The following is a 24,546-nucleotide window of genomic DNA, read 5'->3' on the forward strand; positions in this document are numbered from 1 at the left end:
AAAGGAGTTGGTAATCCAACTGGATTCACAGCGAACCATGTCTAAGCCTTGACGAAAGCTCAGTGAAACGTTTAACAAGGTCATGCATTATGTGTTTCAAAAAGTTTTTATTTCTGGCTACACCCACAGTTTTGAAAGTCTTCGTGATTTCCGAGGGCGGCTTCGACCTGATAATGTACGTTTACGCCGTGTGTCAACTTGATACAGTTTCGTCTCCATCATGCCAATTTGTCCAGCACCAGTCGCTACATCTACGAGGAAGAAATGTTGAGATAAGACTTTAACAACGGGTTTTTTGACAATCAAATTACCATTTCCAACGGCATTGTTTGTGCAGCTGTGAAAAGCCGCCATCAGAAATGTCCCAGCTATATGATGGCGGTCTGTAATTTATCTAATCTGGACCAGACAATCCACTGATCAGCACTATGAGCATTGATCTAAGCGACCGAGATATGAGCCCGATCACCCGATCCCGTTAAAAGCCTCTTACGAGGTGAGGTGAAATTGGGTTTTACGTCGTGCTTGAGAATATTTCGCTCATATGATGACGTGCATGCGTGTGTATGTGTATGTGCGGCTGCTTGTACTAGCCCAGACTTAAGCTGGCTTTATAGTGCTATCCCACCGAGATACGATGCCGCAGTGAAGCATGAATACCCCACTCAGACACATTATACTGACTCCGAGCCGACCAGTCCTTGTTGTACCCATTAATGCCGAGCGCCAGACAGGGACCAACAAGTACCATATTTTAACGTCTTTTGGTATGACGCGGTCGGGGATCGAACCCGCGACCTTCCGCTCTCCGGGCGGACGCTCTAACCACTACACCACGGAAGCATTGGTTGCTGAAGACCAATTCTAAAAGGCCATTGCCACGGTGAGAGAGAGATCCTAACTATCTAACCGCCACCACTAAAACATACGCATCGTTTTGTTTAAAATAGATACTGACAAGTGTGACAAATCTTGAACACAGTGTGACATCAATCGAAAACACTTCATAGGAAACCCATTTTAAACTAATGTCCAAAAGAAACGATACCAAACATTTTTCATTTTTTTTAAGTATTCCTTTTTGTATGAAAACATATTTGAGCGTTTCCCATGTTCTAAACCAAAAGTTTCGATGTAAAAATTCGGGAACATTTGTTCCAATTGAGAGAAAAATGCGCACTTTGCCAAAATGATGTTACGTAACGTAGCACGAAACGCACGAGCAGTTCAACTGTATAAAACTGCGGACTCGACACGTTGGGATTACAGCAACAAAAAGCACACAAAAGAAATGCCACCCTTGATACCGAGTGAGTGAGTTAGGTTTACGCTGCACTCAGCAATATTCCAGCTATATGGCGGCGGTCTGTAAATAATCGAGTCTGGACCAAACAATCCAGTGATCAACAACATGAGCATCGATCTGCGCAATTGGGAACCGATGACATGTGTCAACCAATCCAGCGAGCCTGAACACCTGATCCCATTAGTCGCCTCTAACAAGCATGGGTTACTGAAGGTTCATTCTAACCCCTGACCTTCACGGGTTGATAGCGATTGAGACAGAGAGAGAGAGTCGTCGGAATGGTCCAATAGGGAGTAACGCAAAACGACGTCGCCAGAAAGTTAGGATGAGCGCGCATAACAGTCATCAAGTTAATGCAGCGGTTGCGTCAAACAGGTTGGACAAGAGACAGACCGAGAAGCGGGAGACAACGGGTGACCACGCCAACTGATGACCGTCACATCCGGGTACTTCATCTGCTGAACCGCTTCTGACTGAGTTTGGTTTTACGCCGCTTTTAGCAATATTCCAGCAACATGACGGCGGGGGACACCAGAAATGGGCTTCACACATAGTACCCATGTGGGGATTCGAACCCGGGTCTTCGGCGTGACGAGCCAACGCTTTAACCACTAGGCTACCCCACCGCCCCTTAACGGCAAGGACGGCAATGGGACACGGGACACGGGACACTGGACACGTGGATAAACCGTGCACAGGAGACTGCAGGCTCATGGTATCCGCGCACGTCGCCCCTACCGCTGAGGGTTCCTGACACCTCAACAGCCAGCCAACAGACTGGGCACGGGTCATGTTTTCTGACGAGAGCAGATTTCACATCTTCAGGAACGATGGTCGACAGTATGTGTACCGACGAGTTGGTGAACGTTGGGCACAGATTGCATTCATCAAATCCGGCCATGAGGTTTAATGGTTTGGGGTGGAATCTCCAGTGACACCAAAACGAGGCCTGTCGTTGTTCGAGGAAACCTGTATGCACAGCGTTATCGAGATGAAATTTTACAAACAGTTGTGGAGCCATTCATCCAACAACAGCCTCGTGGAACCATTTTCCAGCACGATAATGCGAGGTCACATACAGCAAGGCTGACTCAGAACTTCCTCGCCAACGCCAACATTCAGGTTTTAGCATTGGCTGCATATTCACCGGATATGAACCCTATCGAACACTGATGGGACCATCTCGATCGCCAACTCAGAAATCGCCCTATGCCTCCAGTCAGCATCCGGGTGTACTGGCGTGTTTTGACGCTCACAGTGGACATACCCGGTACTAACGTGACTTTCAAACGTCTGTTGTGACATTTTCCACACTTGCAATTGCCTCGTCATGTGTGTTCGAATTATATTTTCATTTTGGACCCCTTACGTCTTTACAGGCCTGTCCTGATTGTAAAGGGTTGATTGAAATGAATTATTGTACACGTGTTACTGAATAAATTCTCAATTGAAATATACCAATCTAAAATTTCTGTATCGTTATGTTGTTCTTTAATGTCCTTCCAAACACGTGGTGTCGTTTCTTTTGGGCATTAGTTTATAGTTCATTTTATATCATACCTTCTTGTGCATCTCTGCGTCTTCGGGTTGAATCACAGGAACTCTAAAGAATTTAATACAAAACATGTAGCTTTTCCAGATAAACGGCAATACACGTATACAGCCCGTTTGTCTCAAATGAGATGGATGAATTGCAAATGCCTCAAAATAGCGAATAGTCCAGTAAATGTCAATATGGTAAATGGCATTGAATACCCTGTACCCAACACTGACTGCTGTTTAGGATCTTTGTACCCATTACTTCAAAACGTTGTTAATGAAACTGTCATCCTATGTATGGTGGCACCTAAAATGGAGGGCATCTAACTGTAGGAGGAACAGAACAGACAGGTACTGCACGTGCTACACAACTGTAGGAAGAACAGAACAAACAGGTACTGCACGTGCTACACAACTGTAGGAAGAACAGAACAAACAGGTACTGCACGTGCTACACAACTGTAGGAGGAACAGAACAAACAGGTACTGCACGTGCTACACAACTGTAGGAGGAACAGAGCAAACAGGTACTGCACGTGCTACACAACTGTAGGAGGAACAGAACAAACAGGTACTGCACGTGCTACACAACTGTAGGAGGAACAGAACAAACAGGTACTGCACGTGCTACACAACTGTAGGAGGAACAGAGATAACAGGTACTGCACGTGCTCAACAACGGTACAATGAATGATAGCCGAATCGGCGTGCCCCTTCAAATATGTTGAATGTCGAACTCGCGACGCGGGGTTGAATGTCGAACTCGCGACGCGGGGTTGAATGTCGAACTCGCGACGCGGGGTTGAATGTCGAACTCGCGACGCGGGGTTGAATGTCGAACTCGCGACGCGGGGTTGAATGTCGAACTCGCGACGCGGGGCTATGGTTACTCGTTGCGATATCGCTCCCGACAGCATGGCGCTTTCATGTCATCATCCAGTTTTAGGTGGTCAAACTTAATTACATCCAAGCCACAGTGATATATGGTACTCAAAAGTGAAGGACCACCCGATTCTTTCGTATTACTAAAGTATATCAAGTAATGGTATATAGGAGTGAGTGAGTTTAGTTTTACGCCGCACTCAGCAATATTCCAGCTATATGGCGGGGGTCTGTAAATAATCGAGTCTGGACCAGACAATCCAGTAATCAACAGCATGAGTATCGACATGCGCAATGGGGAACCGATGACATGTGTCAACCAAGTCAGCGAGCCAGACCACCCGATCCCGTTAGTCGCCTCTTACGACAAGCATGGGTTACTGAAGGTTCATTCTAACCCGGACCTTCACGGGAATGGCATATAGGATGGGTCTTAAGGTCTCATGGGTAGTATTGGTGGACTAGTGGATATGGCTTTGTCTAAATCTTTCTTCAACTTACCCCATCACACGGCTGAGTACACACGGTGAAGTTGCACTCGAATTTGACGTTTGTGCTGCCAGCTATACTCAACGCTTTAAAATACGGACTTATCGCTTCTAGGCCGAATGTATAAAAACCTGTGTTCTTCGGAAATACAATTCCGTCTCCGCACCTGTAGAGAATGCATTTCCATCTCCTGATAATTTAGTAAACTGCATATATCACACAAGCATCTCTAAAGAGTTCAGTTATATTAAGTTATGCGAATGAAAAATAATTTGAAATACCATAACAAACTTGAAAATATACTTTATGGAAGTTTTTTTTTTACTTTAACAGTGTGCATTTGTCTAGATACAATGAACCTAGGAATCACGGCAAACGTACGAATACAAGTTATCAGAATTGAGCTCAAATCTCAGCTGAGTTTATATGTATATCCTTACCCTCCTCGGAGAATAGAGTATCGTGTACCAGGTTTGGAGCCGAGAACATCACAAGACGTTGGATGGAAACCCGGTTCATTCATACCACCTGAAAAGAAACATTCATTCACACAAAAACAATACGTAAATAGGTGAGGTGAGGTGAGGTGAGGTGAGGTGAAATTGGGTTTTACGTCGTGCTTGAGAATATTTCGCTCATATGACAGACGTGCATGCGTGTGTATGTGTATGTGCGGCTGCTTGTACTAGCCCAGACTAATGCTGGTTTAATAGTGCTAGCCCACTGAGATACCATGCCGCAGTGAAGCATGAATACCCCACTCAGACACATTATACTGACTCCGAGCCGACCAGTCCTTGTTGTACCCACTAATGCCGAGCACCAGGCAGGGGCCAACAAGTACCATATTTTAACGTCTTTTGGTATGACGCGGTCGGGGATGGAACCCGCGACCTTCCGCTCTCCGGGCGGACGCTCTAACCACTTCACCACGGAGGCGGTCAAATACGTAAATATAATGAGTTAATGTTTACGTATGTTATAGTCGGCTTGATGTGAAATGAAAGCCATGTGAAATTTAATTTTAAGACGTTTACAACTTTCGTGAAACCAATAAGCACGGGAATGGAACTAAAAAACAAACAAGTGTACAAATCAGGTTTAATCTGGGATTCAAACCCACGAGCATCGGATCCTTGCACAAGAAAAGGAGGCAACTCTTCCACGATTCCGTCCCCTTTGTCCCATCAATAATGTAATGATAAAAGTTAGTCTGGAGTGTGAGTGAGTGAGTTTAGTTTTACGCCGCACTCAGCAATATTCAAGCTATATGGCGGCGGTCTGTAAATAATCGAGTCTGGACCAGACAATCCAGTGATCAACAGCATGAGCATCGATCTGCGCAATTGGGAACCGATGACATGTGTCAACCAAGTCAGCGGAACTGACCACCCGATCCCGTTAGTCGCCTCTTACGACAAGCATAGTCGCCTTTTTATGGCAAGCACATGGGTTTGCTTAAGACCTATTCTACCCCGGATCTTCACGGGTCAGTTAGTCTGGAAGCTACAGGACACCAGAAATGGCGAGCAAACGCTTTAACCACTAGGCTACCCAATCGCCCCGGGAATTCTATGAATTGACCATCATAAATACAAACCGTTGCTTGTTGCATACAACTGTACAACCCGACCAAGGCTGACTGGGTCTCTGACTGGCCTGCCAACAAGATCGGTCAAGAAGATAGCAAATGTTGACTTCGTCGCTTCTACACCCTTGTTCTGTTGCAGAACTGTAGGTGCAATCAGGCTGTAACAGAACAAATCAACAGAGCTTATGATGAACGTTAGTGAGTTTAGTTTTTCTTCGCCACACTCAGCAATACTCATCATGTATAAGCCAAATGACGGCGGTCTGTAGATAATCGAGTCTGGACCAGACAATCCAGTGATCAACAGCATAAGCATCGATCTACGCAATTGGCATACGATGACATGTGTCAACAAAGTCAGCGAGCTAGACCACCCGATTCCGTTAGTCCTCTGTTACTATGATGAGTGAGTGAGTATGGTTTTATGCCGCTTTTTAGCAATATTCCAGCAATATCACGGCGGGGGACACCAGAAATGGGTTTCACACATTGTACCCATGTTGGGAATCGAACCCGGGTCTTCGGTGTGACGAGCAAACACTTTAACCACTAGGCTACCCCACCGCCCTACGTTAGCCAAGGTCAGGTGAATGAGTGAGTGAGTATGGTGTTACACTGCTTTTAGCAATATCATGGATACATCCAAAATGGGTTTTACACATTGGTGGGGAACCAAACCCGGGTCTACCGAGTGACGGGCAAACGCTTAGTCCACTAAGCTACTCCACCGCCTTGGTGAGGCAAAATATATTTAGGAGTGAGTGAGTGAGGTTTTAGCAATATTCCAGCAATATCATGTCGGGGGCCACCAGAAATGGGCTTCACACATTGTACCCATGTGGGGAATCGAACCCGGGTCGTGACGTGAAGAGCGAACGCTTTAACCACTAGGCTACCCGCCGCCCCTGTTCAGGAAGTAGCGCTCATGAAGATATTACTCTTAAATGGACGTGTAGCTGCTTGTTCGGTTATAACGAAATGGCGCCTATGACGAACTGTTCTTCTGGTCTAAGATATAACGAATTCGTACCACTAATGTTAGTTCTTGTAACCGTAGATCGGTATACGTATTTCGACTAAATTATGCAGCAAGTGGCCTCGACCAAAGAATCAGTTGGTTATATCCGTCATTTTGTTATAGACGTGGTCGCTATAAGCGGGGTTTACTGCAGTTCGGTTTCATCATGCAAAATCCAACATGTTCATGATGTAACGCCATCTTTCGGCAATATTCCAGCAATGTCAGTGCAGGGAATCCGAAGGGAATCGAACCCCGAGTTTTGGCGTGACGAACGAAGGCTTTTACCACCAGGCTCGTCCTCCGCCGCAACCATTTTTGGTACAAACAAACCATAATGCTTTCAGTGATTTCGGTAACAAAATATCTTTATAATCCATTTATCCTTCTTCCTTTCAGGGTTGGAATCACCACTCGGTCGATTTAAGATGGTGACGAACAATCTAACACGATATATTTGCTATAGTACTGATTCTTGTGCTTGTCAGAGGGGTACCAAAATTACACTGTCTAGACTACCAGATCTTACCAGTTCCACCCACTCTGAGTGATTGAGTATAGTTTAACGTCGCTTTTAACAATAATTTAACTATATTTCAGCAACATCACCATGGGCTTCATACATTGTACCCATGTGAGGAATTGAACCCCGGTCTTCAGCGTGACGAGCGAACGCTTTAACCACTAGCCCAACCCCGCCCGGAACCACACTGGCAGCTTGCAATTGCACGTTCTGCCTTGATTAGACAAACCTTTCTGCCACTTTCTGGGAAGGGCTTTTGCTTTTGCCTTTGGAGTCAAACGTGCAGGTGAAAGTGACTTCTTCAGTGCTTTGGTGTACAACGTTGTTCGGCTCCCCGTACGACATCACGACGTCGACCGAATACACTTTGGCACCAGGACGTTGCTGAAGTAGAAATACTTGTTTAGAGCTTGTATCATTCGGCATCATCACGTTTTGTTTTTAATGCCTCATCCAGCAATTGTCCTGCTATATGATGCAACCTTTAAATATAGGAGTCTGGAACAGACAATCCAATGATTGACATGCGTATCGATCTACGCAGCTAGGATACTAAGGCATGCATAAGCCAAACCACCCGATGACGTTATTCGCCTGGTACAAGCATGGGTTGCTAAAACAATTCTTACCCGGATAATCAAATGACATTTCGAGTTTTTAATAAGTGTATAGGTGAGGTGAAATTGGGTTTAACGTCGTGCTTGAGAATATTTCGCTCATATGACGACGTGCATGCGTGTGTATGTGTATGTGTGGCTGCTTGTACTAGCCCAGACTGAAGCTGGTTTTATAGTGCTAGCCCACTGAGATACCATGCCGCAGTGAAGCATGAATACCCCACTCAGACACATTATACTGACTCCGAGCCGACCAGTCCTTGTTGTACCCATTAATGCTGAGCGCCAGGCAGGGACCAACAAGTACCATATTTTAACGTCTTTTGGTATGACGCGGTCTAATAAGTGTATAACCATGAATATATCCTAAAGTCGGAGTTCATTGTAAATCGCAACTATGCGAATGCGGACATTCGCAAATACACATATCGGCAAGTTTAGACGGAGCCCAGTTAGTCATTTTGCGTCGACATTCAGCTTGTCTGAATGGCACCGAATTGTCGGCAATATTCCCTGTGAAATAACTAGGGGTTGGGTATTGCAGAGAATTTTCATATTGCGATGCGGAAGCATATATTGCGATATGAATTGCAATATATTGCAAGGATTATATTTTAACAAAACTACTTATAATCGAGTTAATGCTTGATTATAAAGCAAAAACACAACAAAATCACTATGATTGATTAACCTTTTATAAAAACTTTTAATCATGAAAAATGAAAATGTAAGTAACATTTGGCACTAATGAAACAGCGAAAAGAACAATGAAAAAACGGAAATATCCGAAGATTTCCGAGTGTTACGAAGTTTTCCGAATGCATGTCAAAATACCGGTTTTCGATCAGCGTATCGCAATACGTATTGTTTTCATGTCTGAACCGGTAAATACCGGTAAACCGGTTATATCGCGCAGCCCTAGAAATAACGGTGTCGTGATAGGGTATGAACGTCATCTCGCGTCGGAAATCGAAGAAGATACGGAAGAACGGCCCTGATTAGACAATGGGGAGGAGATCTAGTTAGAGTCTGGGCCACATCAGATCAACATAGATACGATGACATGTGTCAAGCAAGTCAGCGAGCCTGACCCCCCGATCCCTTTATCGCCTCTTACAAGCATGGGTTGCTGAAGATCAATTCTAACCCGGATGTTCACGGGTCATTGCTGTAGTGAATCTTATGACATCGTAAGTGCAATGATTTCATAATAAAGAATGCCGTACCTTAAAGACACATTTTGATGATCCTCGACCTGGGTATGACACAGAAAGCTGAAGATTGGCAAAGTCAAGGTATTGGAAGTCCACCAGTCCGCCGGCGCACTTCGCCTTGGCCTTCACCTCCAAGTCCGAGGTCACGGTTATTGTTGCATCAGAAACACCGTCAGGGCCACAGGCTGGCTTTGCTGAAATCATTAACTTATTTAGACGTGAAATATTAATCAAATTCATTTATTACGTAGTCTAATACATGCTTAAATCTGCAGGAAATATCTAAATAATGTCATTTTGGCTTCCGATACCATCCGCGACTTCAGAGGGTCGCGAGTACCAGATCCAGTCAAGATGTAAGGATGTGGGGGCTACTTGAGTTCAAGGACGCTTGGAACAATGTTTCAGTTGTATCATGGCGAGTCCGTGTATATAACAGACAAACCTAGAAACCATAAGATTTAAGGTCCCAGAGACAAATGCATGGATGTTGGGGATTATTACTATGGAATATTCAGTCAACAATCACATTTTCGTCCCACATATTTCGTATTTGAGACTCCAACATGAGACAAAACATCAACCTACCTTTCAAAATGTAGCCTTTGGGAATGGCGGCCCAGACGGTTGACTGAAATGGTGAAACCTACACTGAATGTTCATCAGCCAAGATTAAATGAGCGAGTTGGATTTAACACGACTTTGAAGAGTGTTCAAATCATATCACGGCCTGTTAGCTATATGTGAGTGAGAAGCCAATTTTTTCTCAGCCGTTTACGTTTTTGAAACCCTAAATACGGTGACGGTACGAGTCCCTCCCGTTCCCCCATTCCAAATATTATGTATAAATATTCTAGAATTATAAACAAAACTTAACACAACAATTACTAGAGAACTCACAAAATGATTAAAAGTCCAAAATTTAAGTTAGGGCTAGGTTTAGGGTTAGGTTTACAGTTAGAGTTGGGGGAACGGAAGGAACTCTTTCCACGGTGACTGAGTGAGTTTAGTTTTACGTCGCTTTAAGCAATATTCCAGGAATATTAGGGCCTCTTACGACAAGCATGGGTTACTGAAGACTAATTCTAAGCCGGATCTTCACGGGTCTACCTGGGTAGGTGTCACGGGTATTTCTGGTGTCTCCCGTGATATTGCTGGAACATTGCCAAAAGGGGCGAGAAACAACTCATTCATTCTTGTCTAACCAGATAATCAAACATGTATCATTAACGATTTGTAGAGGCCGATTAAATTTCCAAGATGATTCCGGTCCTCATCCCGGGGCGCACAATGTCAAAGGACCTGAGGTAAAACATACGTCAAGTAGTGAGTGAGTATGGTTGTACACCGCCTTTAGCAATATTCCAGCATTTATCGCGGCGGGCGACACCAGAAATGGGCTTCACACATTGTACCCACGTTGGGAATAGAACCCGGGCCTTCGGCGTGATGAGCGAACGCTTTAACTAATCGGCTACCCCACCCACCCCCATATGCCGAGTAAATAACCATGACTGTACATCCACTCACCGCGCAGAGAAAAGTGAGCAGGGCGTCCGCCACAACCATGCCTGACCTGAAACACAGAATGGAGGAGGTTCATGGTATTGGTATAGAGTCGAATACTTATAGACCGCCGCCATATAGCTACAATATTGTTGAGTGCGGCGTTAAACAGTCAACAAAGAAACATCGGATTACTGTAATCAGCATCAGATTAACCTTCACAGAGTAATTTCCCGCCCACAGAACTTTAAAATACAAAGTGACCTCACCTCAACACCACCAACGCCACTCCCAATACACCAACACAACACCCACCCAAGTCTTCCCATATGCCTAAAACGATACCTCCCAATGTCCCTACTCTGCAGAGCTAATTGCGGCGCCTCAGAGGCCTGCGCCCTCTCTTAAGGCCATTGATTTGAAACACCGGAAGCAAATATTTTGTCTCCCGTTCATCACATGATCAGTAAGGACAGTCATTTTTAGGGAACCCACTGAAAATTTAATACTATAGTATTTTAAATTGAAGTAATTGAATAGTAGCGAAATCTCAATGCAAACAGCATTGAGGGAGGCGAGTCAGATTACTGTATGATGAAAGGCATAAGGTAACACGGTCACTATTTTCGTGCAACCCATGAGGCTGGTGAACACAGAGAATTGAGGCGAATCTTGGATTCGAACCACGATCACGCAAACTGCCGCATCTTTGTGACGTGCCACAGCACATTTTGAACACAGATATTTTATACTCGTTTGTTTACAAACTGACGAATTGCTGGGCGTTAAGCGACAAAGAAGCACTTCAGTATTTATTCAAATTGCGTGTACATTGCTGGTGCTACCGGAAGAGCAGGACATACTTCACCTTCTCGTAAACAACTGTAGTCATGATTACTTTTAAGTGATCCATTCACATAATTTTCCATCAATATTGCACTTTTTATTAATATTGTATGTAGCCTATAATTTATTTGTGTCCAATGGTATCTATTGAGCTATATAATCGTTTCAATGTTTGTGCATGATCCAGAACATGTGCCCCGAGATTCAAATACGACGCTATGTGTGAAAAATGTGCATTTAAAAAGAACCATCTGTTTGTTTAAAGCGGTCTGTAAATAATCAAGTCAGAATTAAACAGAACCAAGTGATACGTACAGTCGACACGGGGGGGAATATTTCCGCCCGTAAACCATGCTTCACATTTTTACCTTACCAAATGTAATTGAATTTGTTAACACTTCAAGTCATATAGAATATTTCAAAGAAACATCATGGCGGGCGGAAGTTCAACTAGTATGCAGTGATCATTACTTTTATCACTAAGTTTCAGGTCGAATGTATGCTGAACTTACTGGCGCTAACGCCAATACATTTGAACAAATTCTTCTAAAATATACACGAACATATTGTATTTCAATGACCATGTTGACACAGAAAACATACCGAATGACTTGCTTCGAAGTAAACCAGCTGCACAACAGCACACGTCGGGAAGGTAAACGAACTGTCAACTGCACGTGCGTCTGTTGCGAAAGGCCCGGATGTGCCAACTGAAGGCTCTTCGCACTGTCCCTGGAGTCGCCGGATGAGGTGTCATCAACAAATGCTGGACACGCAATCACGCAAAGAGTGAGTTTTAGTGGGTGAGTTTAGTTTTACGTCGCTTTTAGCAATATTCCAGCAATATCACAGCGGGGGGTACTAGAAATGGGCTCACACATTGTACCCTTGTAGGGAATTGAACCCGGCGTGACGAGCGAACGCTTTAACCTCAAGGCTACCCACCACCCCAAATCACACAAAGAGGCAGACAGGCGGTTGGGTCATTTGAGATAATTTGGAAGTATCATTTTAATTTCAAATAAACCAAATAGGATAATTTGTTTCAGCCTCAGAAAATTCAAATCTGTTCATAACGTTTGTTTCGGATTTGGTTCCGACCATCCACTAATATAGAAGGTGGAATTGTGTATGTAGACTAGTTATCTTTTCAGCTACAATTACAAAGCTATAACATATAGTATATATAATTTCATTAAAACTGTGAGCCTCAATTAACATAACATTACGCATGAATGTATTTTACATTTTTCAATTGTTCGCAAACTTGGGATTCAGTTTGAAAAGGCTTCGTTCAGAATTTCTTACCAGTAATGTTGGGAATTCACGATCTTGGGGGTGGGGATGGGGGGTGAGGTAGCCCAGTGATTAAGGCGTCCGCTCGTCACGCCGAAGACCCGGGTTCGATTCCCCACATGGGTACATTGCGTGAAGCCCATTTCTGGTGTCCCCCCGCCGTGATATTGCCGGAATATTGCTAAAAGCGGCATAAAACCATACTCACTCACTCACGATCTTAGGGTCTTGAAATTTCTTTGATAGAATGCTCCCTCTGTACTGCCAACAAGCAGAAATAAAAACAGCACTGGCCATAAAAAAACGCGCAAAATAGATATGGACACAATCTGAAAGGAATAGAAGATGTCGTAGAAGGCCTTACTGGCTCCAACTTGACTTCAAAGGTTAAGTTGCAATAATTCCCTTTGTGACATAGTGGCATAAACATTGATTTCAGCCGTATGGGATTTATGGATTGATATATACGTATTCAACAATGACTTGCGTAAATTCGTGTTCTTTGAATAGTCAGTCATATTATAGGGTATTTAAGGAATTGAAAAGGATGATTATGTTTGTTGTTTTACGCCGCACTCAGCAATATTCCAGATATACGGCGGCGGTCTGTAAATAATCGAATCTGGACCACGCAGCGAGCCTGACCACCCGATCCCAATATAGTCGCCTCTTACGTACAAGCATGTGTTGCCGAAAACCAATCTTCGGAACTCGGATCTTCTCGGGTACATCCGTCAGAGACACATTTGTAAATGACGAATTATGTGATTTGACATTTTCGTGTCATCAGGTTTATTGGAATTATTGTTGGTTGTGGCTGTTGTATGTGGCTGAACATGTAATAAGATTTTCGTGCGAAACGTTTGACCATTAACGCTACGCTCGGAAATATTTTAGCAATATAACGGCAGCCTTTAAATCATGAAAGTACCAACGTCGTCAAAGTGGAATTACACCACAGGGATTTGTAGCAAAGATAAACTAGTCAAAGGTAAGTACGACGTTAAACTCCATTTCACCTCACCTCACCTCACCTGAATGACACAGCTGTTCTTATTTCCCTTTAATAATCTCATATATCATACATAGTATATCAGTGGTCATTGTTACCTTGACTCGTCATGCTGCCTCATGACAGAAGTACCGATAAAAAACTTTGGGTCATATGATATCGCGTTTTTTGTTTGTTTTGCGACGTCCTCTGAGTAACGCGTGTGGGCGGTGATAATCGCCGGGTCGACATAAATTTCTGGAAAATAGTTTGTAAATTAATTTTGATTTGAATACATAATGTTTTCCAATCTTTATTCAGAACTGAAGGCCACAAGCCCACAGTACAAGTACCGGTATATCAAGTTCAACAGCAGAATGGATTTCTCTTCAAAATATCATGATAGGTAAACAAAGCAATATTTTCAATAAATATACGGTTAGCAGTTGACAATGGTTGATAAATTTATGTTTTGACCGTCAAATGTATTCAAGTAGAGAATGAAACTTAAAACAAAGGCTCACCTCGCTTTCTATATATATTGGCCTAATTGTGAAGGTTTTCAAAAATACATAAGGCGGTCTGTAAAACAATCAGATATTTTACTACCCCGATCAATGGTTTAGTCTGTGATCTATTTTCATTCTCAACTCCCTAGGAAGTAGACTACTCTTGCTGTCTTTTCGGCGCCAGCAGGTTCACAGTCGGATTGCTATTTCATCCTTCCGGGTACCCTTTCACTGCTGAGTCAAACATGTGCTTCTTTGTTGGGCGGAGCGGAAGCCGAAGCCATACAAACTCTCAGAAGTCAATAATCAGTTATGATCATTATCTGGGATTCGAACCTGAGATACTGAGATTCTAGTTGCCCACAGCATGCATCACACTGGACCGATAGATTAGCTTTGTTTTTTTGCATATGGTCATCGTTCACATTTTCTCAAGTCTTTTCTGATTCAGTCTGGAGCTTTCACCTAGATTTTATGTCCTCTTCCATAACTGTTTCAAAGCTAGATATTGTAACTGTGCATTTGTTGTTATGCAATTTTTATTGTTATGCAAAAAGATAATAAAATGATTTGTGGTGAATACACAATTCCTTTTAGAACGTGATCAAATGTGACTTTTGTTAAATACACAAATAACTTAATTAAGCATCCCTGTATTTTTGCAATGATAGGCTAACAACATGGCCATAAAACTTCTCGTGGTGACCACGATTTTTTTACCCGTATGATCCTTTGACTCATAAAAAACGACAAAATGATTGGAGTCCATGTTGATTTTATGATGATAATTGCTCACTTAAAAAAAACCACTCTGATTTTCATACAAAACCATGTCTGTACAAGTATGGCCTTGGAAGGTTTAATGTTGAATTTATTGGTGAATGTGAACATTCAAAATGTCATGTTGCGTGTCTTACACGATTCAAGGTCAATACCGAGTGTAACCTCCATGTGACTGTATGGCAGTCAGCACACTCCTCCTCATACCCCTGTCAGCCTCCTGATCCTCTGAAGGGGCAGTTTACGCCACTCCTCGTGTAAAGCGGCTTCCAACTGGGCCAGGTTCTGTACAGTTGCCCTTTGGTACTTACACACGACGACCAATCATGCCCCAGTTATGCTCCAAAGGAATAAGATCGGGGTTCAATCGTGAGATATGTCAGGGGTGCTTAACTAAGTTCTTTGTGTATATTTGGGATTACACTTTCTTAGTGAAGTACAGATTCTAGTACTTTTGTTGGGTTGAGTCCCATCCGGTATTCGAACCCACATCCTCAGAGTCAGGCACCTAATCGCCAGCACACAAGTTAAAGTGCTCTGAGCTGTCTGAACCAACGCTTGTCCCAATTCAGCTAACCTCATTGGCTGATTCTGGGCTTGACGTAAACGTCACTCCATTTCATCCCAAGCGTGCACGTTCGGGGAGTACCGGGATGTTCTGCTGTCTCAGGAAAACCGTCACAACACGAGCGACATGTGGACGGGCATTATCTTGATGAACCGTGAAGTTACGTCTCTGTCCTTGAATGAACGGCTGCACATGAGGCCATACGATCTCATGCCTGTATCGCAAACCTGTCAGATTGCCATTGACAATAACAAGTTGTGTCCGACCATGAGATGTGATGACTTCCCATACCATGACGGTACCTCCACCAAACTGTCGACATTAAACAACACACACGCGTCAGCATACCGTTCACCTCTCCGTCTGTACACCCTCGCTCTGCCCTCTGAGTTGTCCAGATGAAACGTCCACACGTCAATGAACACAACACCATCCCAATATTATCTCCTGTACCGTAGATACTGTGTACACCAGGCAAGACGTGCCTGTCGGTGAAGTTGGAGGAACATTGAACGTATTGCAGACCGTCGGGGCCGGATGCTGTGCTGCCTCAGTCGGTTCCGTACAGTCCTGGAACTGATTGGACGTAAGCCAGGAATGGTCCGAGCAGTCAAACTGGAAGTCCTGGAAACAATTCCTTAGATGGGTCAGCCGAATGTGGTTGTTTTGTTGACATAACGTCACGCATGGACCGCCGATCCGAGGCAAATCTCTCGTCTCCAGCATACCCATGGCGCGGAGACGCTGATGTTCTGTAAGCCGTGTCATGACGTACGCGCAGTTTAGGTTCACCTTACACAACATTCATAGGCTAGAGAAGAATCAACCGTTCTTCAATCTTCAGTATAAGGTGTGTGACCGTCAGATGTCAAAAAGCATGCAAAAGGTGAGATAGCGGTACTACGTGTTTAATTTTGTTTATGTTGGGTTTTTTTGTAACTTTTCAAACTTTTATTTTATGCAAATTTATGTTATGCACAGTTACATGTTTCCGTTAGCATACAATAAAGCCTTATGATCTTTTCAGACAAAACTATTTCTTAGGTCCAAACACGTTTGATGTTATCGGAGTAAAACGTGTATCATAAAAAGTTATGGAAGAGAACATAAATTGAAGGTTACGTCTCCGGACAGAGCCAGAAAATACTTGAGAAAACTTGGATTATGATCAAACACCAAATCTAATCTATACTGAACCGCAAAAGAAATGCCACACCGATAGAGGTTTCATAAAGCACGCACTTTAATTCGCCCTAATTAACAATCAAAACGGAGGATTGAGTTCAAACTTGACAATTATGGTTAGCACATTTTGCAGGAATCACATGTAGAGTTCACACAAACAAAATCACCAAAAGTGGTACCATTAGGATATCTCAAAAGTCAGTATCGTGAATGGCCCCCATGGGCATCGATGACGGCGTTTGCATCGTCTGTACATGGAATGAATTAGCCGGTTGATGAAGGTCACAGGCACTTGTGTTCATACTCTGCGAAATGCCTGATCGAGTCCAGCAGATGTCAGCCTTGGTTGGAAGTCATTCAGGCTTCTTTGAATCTCGTCCTAAAGGAGTTCTTTTGGAATTAAATCCGGACTGAGTGCAGGCCCTTGTATGGTTTTGGATTTGGAAGATGTGATTTCTGAGACGTCGAAAATGTGGTCAGTATAGCGAGCAACTGTCACAACATTTCCTCGTCCTGAACCGAGATTCTGGAACACCACGCGTACAGGGCGATGCTGAGTTGCCCATTGCAGTCTGTTTTGGCGGTGACGAGCGGTGAGGTCAGGGCCACGATATAGTCTGTGACAGCAGAGGTTTCTTCTGCTCAAACTTCGACGCACTGTATCGGTACTAATGGATCTGTTGTTAGCCCCAATGGTCTGGCGTGCTGTTTCCGCCGCGCTGGTGAAGCGATCTTGCAGATGGTTGCGCACAATCTGTCAGTCTTGACGTTGTGATGTTACTGAAGGTCGTCCACTGCGTTGGATGATGTCAGTGATACCGCTCCTGCACTCGGTAGATTGTCTTAACATGAGCATTAAAATGATTGGCTACCCTCCGTGCAGCCTGGCCGACTGGCAATTATTCTCTGTGGGCGGTATGTGAGAGACTGTGGTAGACCACACAGTAGACCGCTGCACTATTCTGTTCTGTACTCTCTGTGGGCGGTATGTGAGAGACTGTGGTAGACCACACAGTAGAGCGCTGCACTGTTCTGTACTCTCTGTGGGCGGTATGTGAGAGACTGTGGTAGACCACACAGTAGAGCGCTGCACTATTCTGTTCTGTACTCTCAGTGGGCGGTATGTGAGAGACTGTGGTAGACCTCTCATGGTCCAGTCTTGATGAGATAAGTTAGTGGACAAAAGTTCATAAAATTGCAGAGGTTTGACTGACAAAATAAGAAAAAAGAAGTTATGAACTTATCAAGGAATAAAATACTCAATTATTTGTCTAGAAGACAGATATTTCCGCCGAAAATGTGAATACTATGAAACATGAGTGGGGTCTGCATTGTATAATTGCTCCCTATAAATCTGACGCAAGAGGCATTATCAGTCAACTAATCAATTATGATAATCCAAGGGAAATACAGCTTAAGATTGACGATAGCTTATTTCTAGAAACCCTGCTGAAAATAAGGGGTAAGAGTATATCTTATTCTACATATCTGAAAAAAGTAAAAGAATAGAACTGATGAATTAAACTCTGCAATAAAGACTCTTAAAGAAGATATAAGAAGAGATTTTGAAAACACATTTGTGAAAATTTGCTAGGTGAACTATCAAAACATAAAACTGAGCTTGAACAGATGCAAGAAGAAGAAAATAGGGGAATATCAATGAGTAATAGTCTGCTTTGGTATGAGGAAGGAGAAAAAACAACAAAATAGTTTTGTCACTTGGAAACCCTCACCCTCAGAGTTCGGCACCTAATTGCCAGCACACAAAGCCTAACACGCACAGCCAAAGCGATTAGGTGCCTGACTCTGAGGTTGTGGGTTCGAATCCCGGATGGGACTAAACCCAACAAATTTACTAGCATCTGTACTTTACTGAGAATGTAATCCCAAATATTACATATGTTACATTTGACCACTTTCTAAATGGCACTGTGTATTCACACTTAGAAAACAGAAATTATGTTAGTGACTCTATTAATAACTTCCGTTAAGCAACAACGAGGAGTTAACAGATAGTGATCCTACACTTAACGAAGTACAATCCTTCTATAGAAAACTCTACTCTGCTGTTAAAACAGGATGATAAAGAAATTACCCCCAGACTACATTGTAAGCCCAACGCTTAATGGTGAGTTAAGAAACAATTTGGAAAAAGGGATTGACATGAATGAATTTGCAATGCAGTTAAGAATATGAAAAATAACAAAATCCCCGGGTTGATGGCTTCTAAATTCATTTTTTCACTTGGAAGGAACTCAAATTTTGGATCTTTAGATTTGTCAATAATACTTCAGAAAGAAAACAAATGTCCAGAACTATGGAAAGAGGAGTATTAACTTGCATACCTCGAGCTAACCGAGATAAAACACTTTTGAAAATTTGGAGACCTATTACTTTATTGAATGCACTTAATAAAATTATTAGCGCTTGTATTTCTAACCGCATAAAGAAAATCTTAAACTCCTGAGTACATACAAATCAAACAGGCTTTATTCCAGGCAGAACTCTCAGTGAAAACACAAGATTACCTTATGACATAATGTTGGAAACTAACAAAAGGAAAATGCCAGGATTAGTTCTCTAAACAGATTTTGAGAAGGCTTTCGATACAGTATCTAAAGGTTTCTTGAATATTGTTTAGCTAAATTTGGATATGGTCCTGAAATCATTCATTGGATAAATACACTGAGATATGAAACAACATCCTGTGTAATCCAACATGGTAAATTCTCTGAAAGTTTCGTAAATGAACGAGGATGCAGGCAAGGAGATCCTCTGTCATCGTACCGCTTTATTTTTGTCGCTGAAATACTTGGTTGTATGATTAAAAGTAATAAGAACATAAAAGGTACTGCTATTGAAAATAATGAGCATAAGTTAAATATGCAGATGATACTAAATTATTTCTTGATGGGAGTGAATAAAGCTTAAAGGCTGCTATTGATGAAATTAATAAAAGAAAATCAAAACTTAAAATAAACATTGATAAGCAAAAGCTATATGGATTGGCTCAAAGAGAAATAGTATTAATACGTTATGCAAAGACATTAAATAGAATGGCAAAATTTGTGTTTGAAGTCTTGGGAATTAAGTTCCACACAGATCTTAACAATTTGTGGGTAATCAATACAAGAAAACGACTAGAGGAAATAATCAGACTGCTTGCACAATGACACTTGACTCCGATTGGCAAAATATCCGTCATAAAAACTTTGGCTCTGTTAAAACTTGTTCATGTATTCAATACATTGCCTAATCCTCCAGAGGATTTCATTACTTCATTGGAGAATATCTTCTTCAAATTCATATGGAATGACAAACCTGATAAAATCAAAAGGAACAATTTGAAAAGGATATACAAAGATGGTGGATTAAGGATGATTGACACTGCAACTTTTTATGAAGCATTGAAACTTGCCAATCTGAGATCATATTGTAGAAAAATAACCATTGAAAACCCCTGTAATATTCGTTTTGATGTCATTTTACAAGCTGGTGCAAATGTTGATCAAGTAACTCACATCGATAACCCTTATTGGAAAGAAAACCCAGTCATGTGAATTCTGGAGATATTTATGATGTCCTAGCCCAACCACTATGGTTTCAATATAATGGTTTATCTATAATGATAAAACCCCAACACATTACAATAAAACTGGTAAAGTAAAGGATCTATGTGGCAAAACTGGTATCTTATCTTTTGACAAGTTGAAGGCAATTTATGGTATTAAAGGAACATATTTGAACTATTTTTCATGTTTTGAATATACTACCTGATTCCTGGAAATATACCATTAGACACTCTAGAAATATCCCAGTTTATGACTTAGTCATAACTGAATGCCATTTGAATTTACTGAAACCATGCACAGGCTTTAGACTGTTTTATGATATCTTGATTTCTAATGAAGAGTTACCTAAATGGCGAGCATCTTTTGCTAATGATAATAAGAGTTTTATGACTTACAGAAATGGTTTGAAAGATGTCAAGCTACTTGATTTCCATTACACGTTTTTACATGGTATTATCTATACTGAAAAGAATTGTTTAAAATGAAAGTTGCTAATAATTTAGTTTGCTGTTTTGTAATGAACTGAATGAGAGTATTTGTCATGTTTATTGGGAATGTTGAGAAACACAAACATTCTGGAATCAACTTTAAGTTTTGATAAACAATCATACAGAGAACACAATCGCTATAACAAAATACCTTGTTTGGTTTGGAACATTATACATTGAGAGATTATTGAATCATTATCTTATCTGCTAACAAATATACCCATTTATGTTGGATTAAAAAACACGCTTGGTTGTTTTGAGAGAAATGTTCAATGTAGAAAGGTTCATTACATTTATAAATAACAGCCTTCAGAATCACGACAAATATGGTTATCTATATTCCCAACTTAGCTATAAACCTTGACTCTCTATTGGTATAAACCTTGACTCTCTATTGGTATAAACCTTGACTCTTTATTGGTATAAACCTTGACTCTTTATTGGTATAAACCTTGACTCTCTATTGGTATAAACATTGACTCTCTATTGGTATAAACCTTGACTCTCTATTGGTATAAACCTTGACTCTCTATTGGTATAAACCTTGACTCTCTATTGGTATAAACCTTGACTCTCTATTGGTATATGTTCTTGAATTGTATGACAAACTCTGGAAATGTGAATTGTTGTATAACGGTGTACTCTTGGGAACAATAAAAACTTTTTAGACAAAGAAAACATTTCTCCAGGTGTCTTCTGTAAGATATCGTCTGATGGTGCCAAGATTCCTGATCTGGTAGTTAGCAGGATTTAGAAACAGCGTTGACCTGTTTCTCCATTTTCAGGCAACTGTCAAAATACACACCGAGATTCTTCACTGAGTCAACAGCATGGATTGTGTTGCTGCCAAATTGTACCTCATGCTCTTGGGTGTTATTAGTCCAATTCTTGGGTCTAAAGATTATCAGTTCTGATTTATCCTGATTTAATTTCAGCATGTTGGCACTTATCCAATCGTTGATATCGTTAATAAAGAATGCGTTACTTAAAGACACATTTTGATGACCCTCGTCATGGGTATGACACAGTAAGCTGAAGGTTGGTAAAGCCAAGGTATTGGAAGTCGACCAGTTCGCCCGCACACTTAGCCTTGGCCTTCACCTCCAAGCCTAGGTCAGTTATTGTTGCATCAGGGCCACAGTCTGGCTTTGCTGAAATCATTAACTTATTCAGCCGTGAAATATTAATCACCCCCTTCATTATTTAGTCTTACATCCCTGAATCTGTAGGACATATCTCAAATATATTTTACATTTTGATAATTGCCTGCGATACCGTCCAAGACTTCAGAAGGTCAGTCAAGATGTTAAAGATGTGTGGGCTAGTTCTGTTCAAGGCCGCTCTAACCAGTATGTCAGTTATATCATGGCGAGTCAGTAGATATAGAGTGAGTGAGTTTAGTTTTACGCCGCACTCAGCAATATACCAGCTATATGGCGGTGGTCTGTAAATAATCGAGTCTGGACCAGGCAACCCAGTGACCATAAGCATGAGCATCCGTTTGCGCAATTGGGAACCGATGACATGTGTCAACCACGCCAGCGAGCCTGACCACCCGATCCCGTTCGTCGCCTTTTAGAACAGGCATGGGTTACTGAAGATTCATTCTAACCCGGACCTTCACGGGTCAAGTAGATATAGAGCAGACACACCTACAAACATAATATCCTTGCACCAATAAAGTTAAAAGTGCCCAGAGAAAAATGCACGGACGTTAGGGATTATTATTATGAGATGTGCAGTTTCATTATCAAATAATCTTTTCACACATTTCGTAATTGAAAGACATATATAAACATCGGCCTATCGTTCAAATGTAGCCTTTGGGAATGACGGCCCAGGCGGCTTACTGAAATCGACATTTACTGAAACTTAAATATAGCCAAGTTCAAATGAGTGGGTACATCACTTTGAACAGTACTCAGATTATACGTCAGCTTATAGGAAAGAGAAGTAGGTCGCAGGGGCTTATCACTTTGCTGACACTAGATGGCGCTGATAAACCCGAAAACCAACCGTTATTCGAAACCTCTATCAGATTCAACATGCATGGGTATTAACACAATTCTAATCCGGAGCGTCACGAATCAAATCAACATTGGCTTTTGGGAATGTGTTTCGGCCCGGACTCAAGTCGTGCCTCTGTTTTACAATGTTCACACCCTGGGTAGATGTGGCGGGTACTTCCAGTGTTTCCCGCCGTGATGTAGCTTGAAGATTGCTAAAAGCAGCGTAAACACAGGTTATCTGGTTCGCATTCACATTCAGTGTAACCCAGATAATTTATTGATTGTTGTTTAACGCCACGCTCAGTAATATTCCAGCTATATGGCGACGATCTGGAAATAATCGATTCTTGACCAGTCAATCCAGTGATCAAGAGCATGAACATCGATCGACGCAATTGACACACGATGACGTGTGTGAACCAGAATCTATCCTACAGCCTAAATCTATCTTTAATGATTTGCACGATACCGAATAGGTGTTTCAAGAACATTTTAAAAAAAGATTTCAGTCCCAATTCCCCTCCCCACAATTACAAAGGGCCTTTTCCTGTGGTAAAACAATCAGCCATGACTGTACATCCACAGAGAGAAGAGCGAGCAAGGCTTCCACCGCAACCATGCATGACCTGAAACACGAAATGGAGGAGTTTTGGTATGAAACATGCATTGGTGTACAGTCATCAGCGTCTGATTAACCTCCAGTGAGAACACAATCAAAATGTAATTAAATACTACATAGTATTACAAATGAAAGTGATGCAACAGCAGAGGAATAGCACTGCTTCTGGGTATCTGGCGCGAGGTCCTGTGCTCGAAGCTCAGGTCACAAATCGGTGAAGTTAAGCAGCGTTGAGCTCGGACAGTCCTTGGATGGGTGATCGTGTTTGGCAGCTTGACTCCTGAGAATTTCTAGGACTTGCGTCCTGCCCCACAACGAAGCACATGTGACACATGTGGTCTCACCTTAGGCAAGTGAGTTTGTTCAAACTTGTCTCTGTTGACCCAGCAGGAAAATGGGTACCCGGTTGAAAAAGTCATATGACTGTAACCTTCTAGCTTGGGTTGTCCGGGGTAATAATGTGCTGTGCCTTGATTGTTAGCGCTATGAGCATACTTAGTGTGGAGTTTGGCGCTATATAAATGGACACATTATTATTATTATGTTTTACATATTAAAGATAATATGCAGCAGAGAGCACTGTAACGAATTCTACTATTGTACCCTGGAAACGAAAACATCGAAAACTGACCGAGCTGACCGAGGATATCGAGAGGAATAAGTGAGTTGGGTTTTAGGCCGCTTTTAGCAATATTCCAGCAATACCACGGCGGGGGACACCAGAAATGGGCTTCACACATTGTACCCATGTGAGGAATCAAACCATGGTCTTCGGCGTGACGAGCCAACGCTTTACCCACTTGGCTACCCAACCGCCCTTGCTACTTTGTGAAGAATTCTGTCTAATTTTGAACAGAAAAATGTGCGTTATATAAGTTTCAAAAAATCATGTTTGGCTATCTACTGGTTATATAGTGCTAGCCCACTGAAATACCACGCCGCAGTGAAGCATGAATACCCCACTCCGACACATTATACTGACTCCGAGCCGACCGTTC

The 24,546-nt window shown here is 42.2% G+C and overlaps 1 protein-coding gene across 2 annotated transcripts; it reads right to left on the minus strand.

The window, feature by feature from the left end:
* Positions 1-90: 90 nt before the first annotated feature.
* Positions 91-12,282, minus strand: LOC124264633 (vitelline envelope sperm lysin receptor-like). 2 transcript variants are annotated; one of them, XM_046699374.1, is made up of 10 exons: positions 12,135-12,282; positions 10,710-10,755; positions 9,768-9,810; positions 9,192-9,373; positions 7,578-7,732; positions 5,817-5,965; positions 4,657-4,744; positions 4,229-4,382; positions 2,867-2,909; positions 91-251 (listed from the first exon to the last, which is right to left on the minus strand). In XM_046699374.1, exons 2-10 carry the CDS (start codon positions 10,746-10,748, stop codon positions 118-120), a joined length of 987 nt encoding a protein of 328 aa, XP_046555330.1. In that variant the 5' UTR covers positions 10,749-10,755; positions 12,135-12,282; the 3' UTR covers positions 91-117. The 2 variants fall into 2 exon arrangements, with proteins under 2 accessions (XP_046555330.1, XP_046555331.1); XM_046699375.1 differs by having other exon boundaries at positions 10,710-10,760; positions 12,139-12,275.
* Between the last annotated feature and the right edge of the window lie 12,264 nt (positions 12,283-24,546).

This window comes from Haliotis rubra, unplaced genomic scaffold (genome assembly GCF_003918875.1).
Source record: "Haliotis rubra isolate DU_JTF1 unplaced genomic scaffold, ASM391887v1 Scf933, whole genome shotgun sequence".
Lineage (NCBI taxonomy): Eukaryota > Metazoa > Mollusca > Gastropoda > Lepetellida > Haliotidae > Haliotis > Haliotis rubra.

Bases quoted from the DNA above. Each gene is read 5' to 3' on its own strand.
- LOC124264633 (XM_046699374.1), bottom strand. From the start codon at position 10,748: ATGGTTGTGGCGGACGCCCTGCTCACTTTTCTCTGCGCG. The intron at 9,811-10,709 runs GTGAGTGGATGT...TCACCATTTCAG, and splicing joins TGCTCACTTTTCTCTGCGCG to TCAACCGTCTGGGCCGCCAT. The intron at 9,374-9,767 runs GTAGGTTGATGT...TAATGATTTCAG, and splicing joins CAAAGGCTACATTTTGAAAG to CAAAGCCAGCCTGTGGCCCT.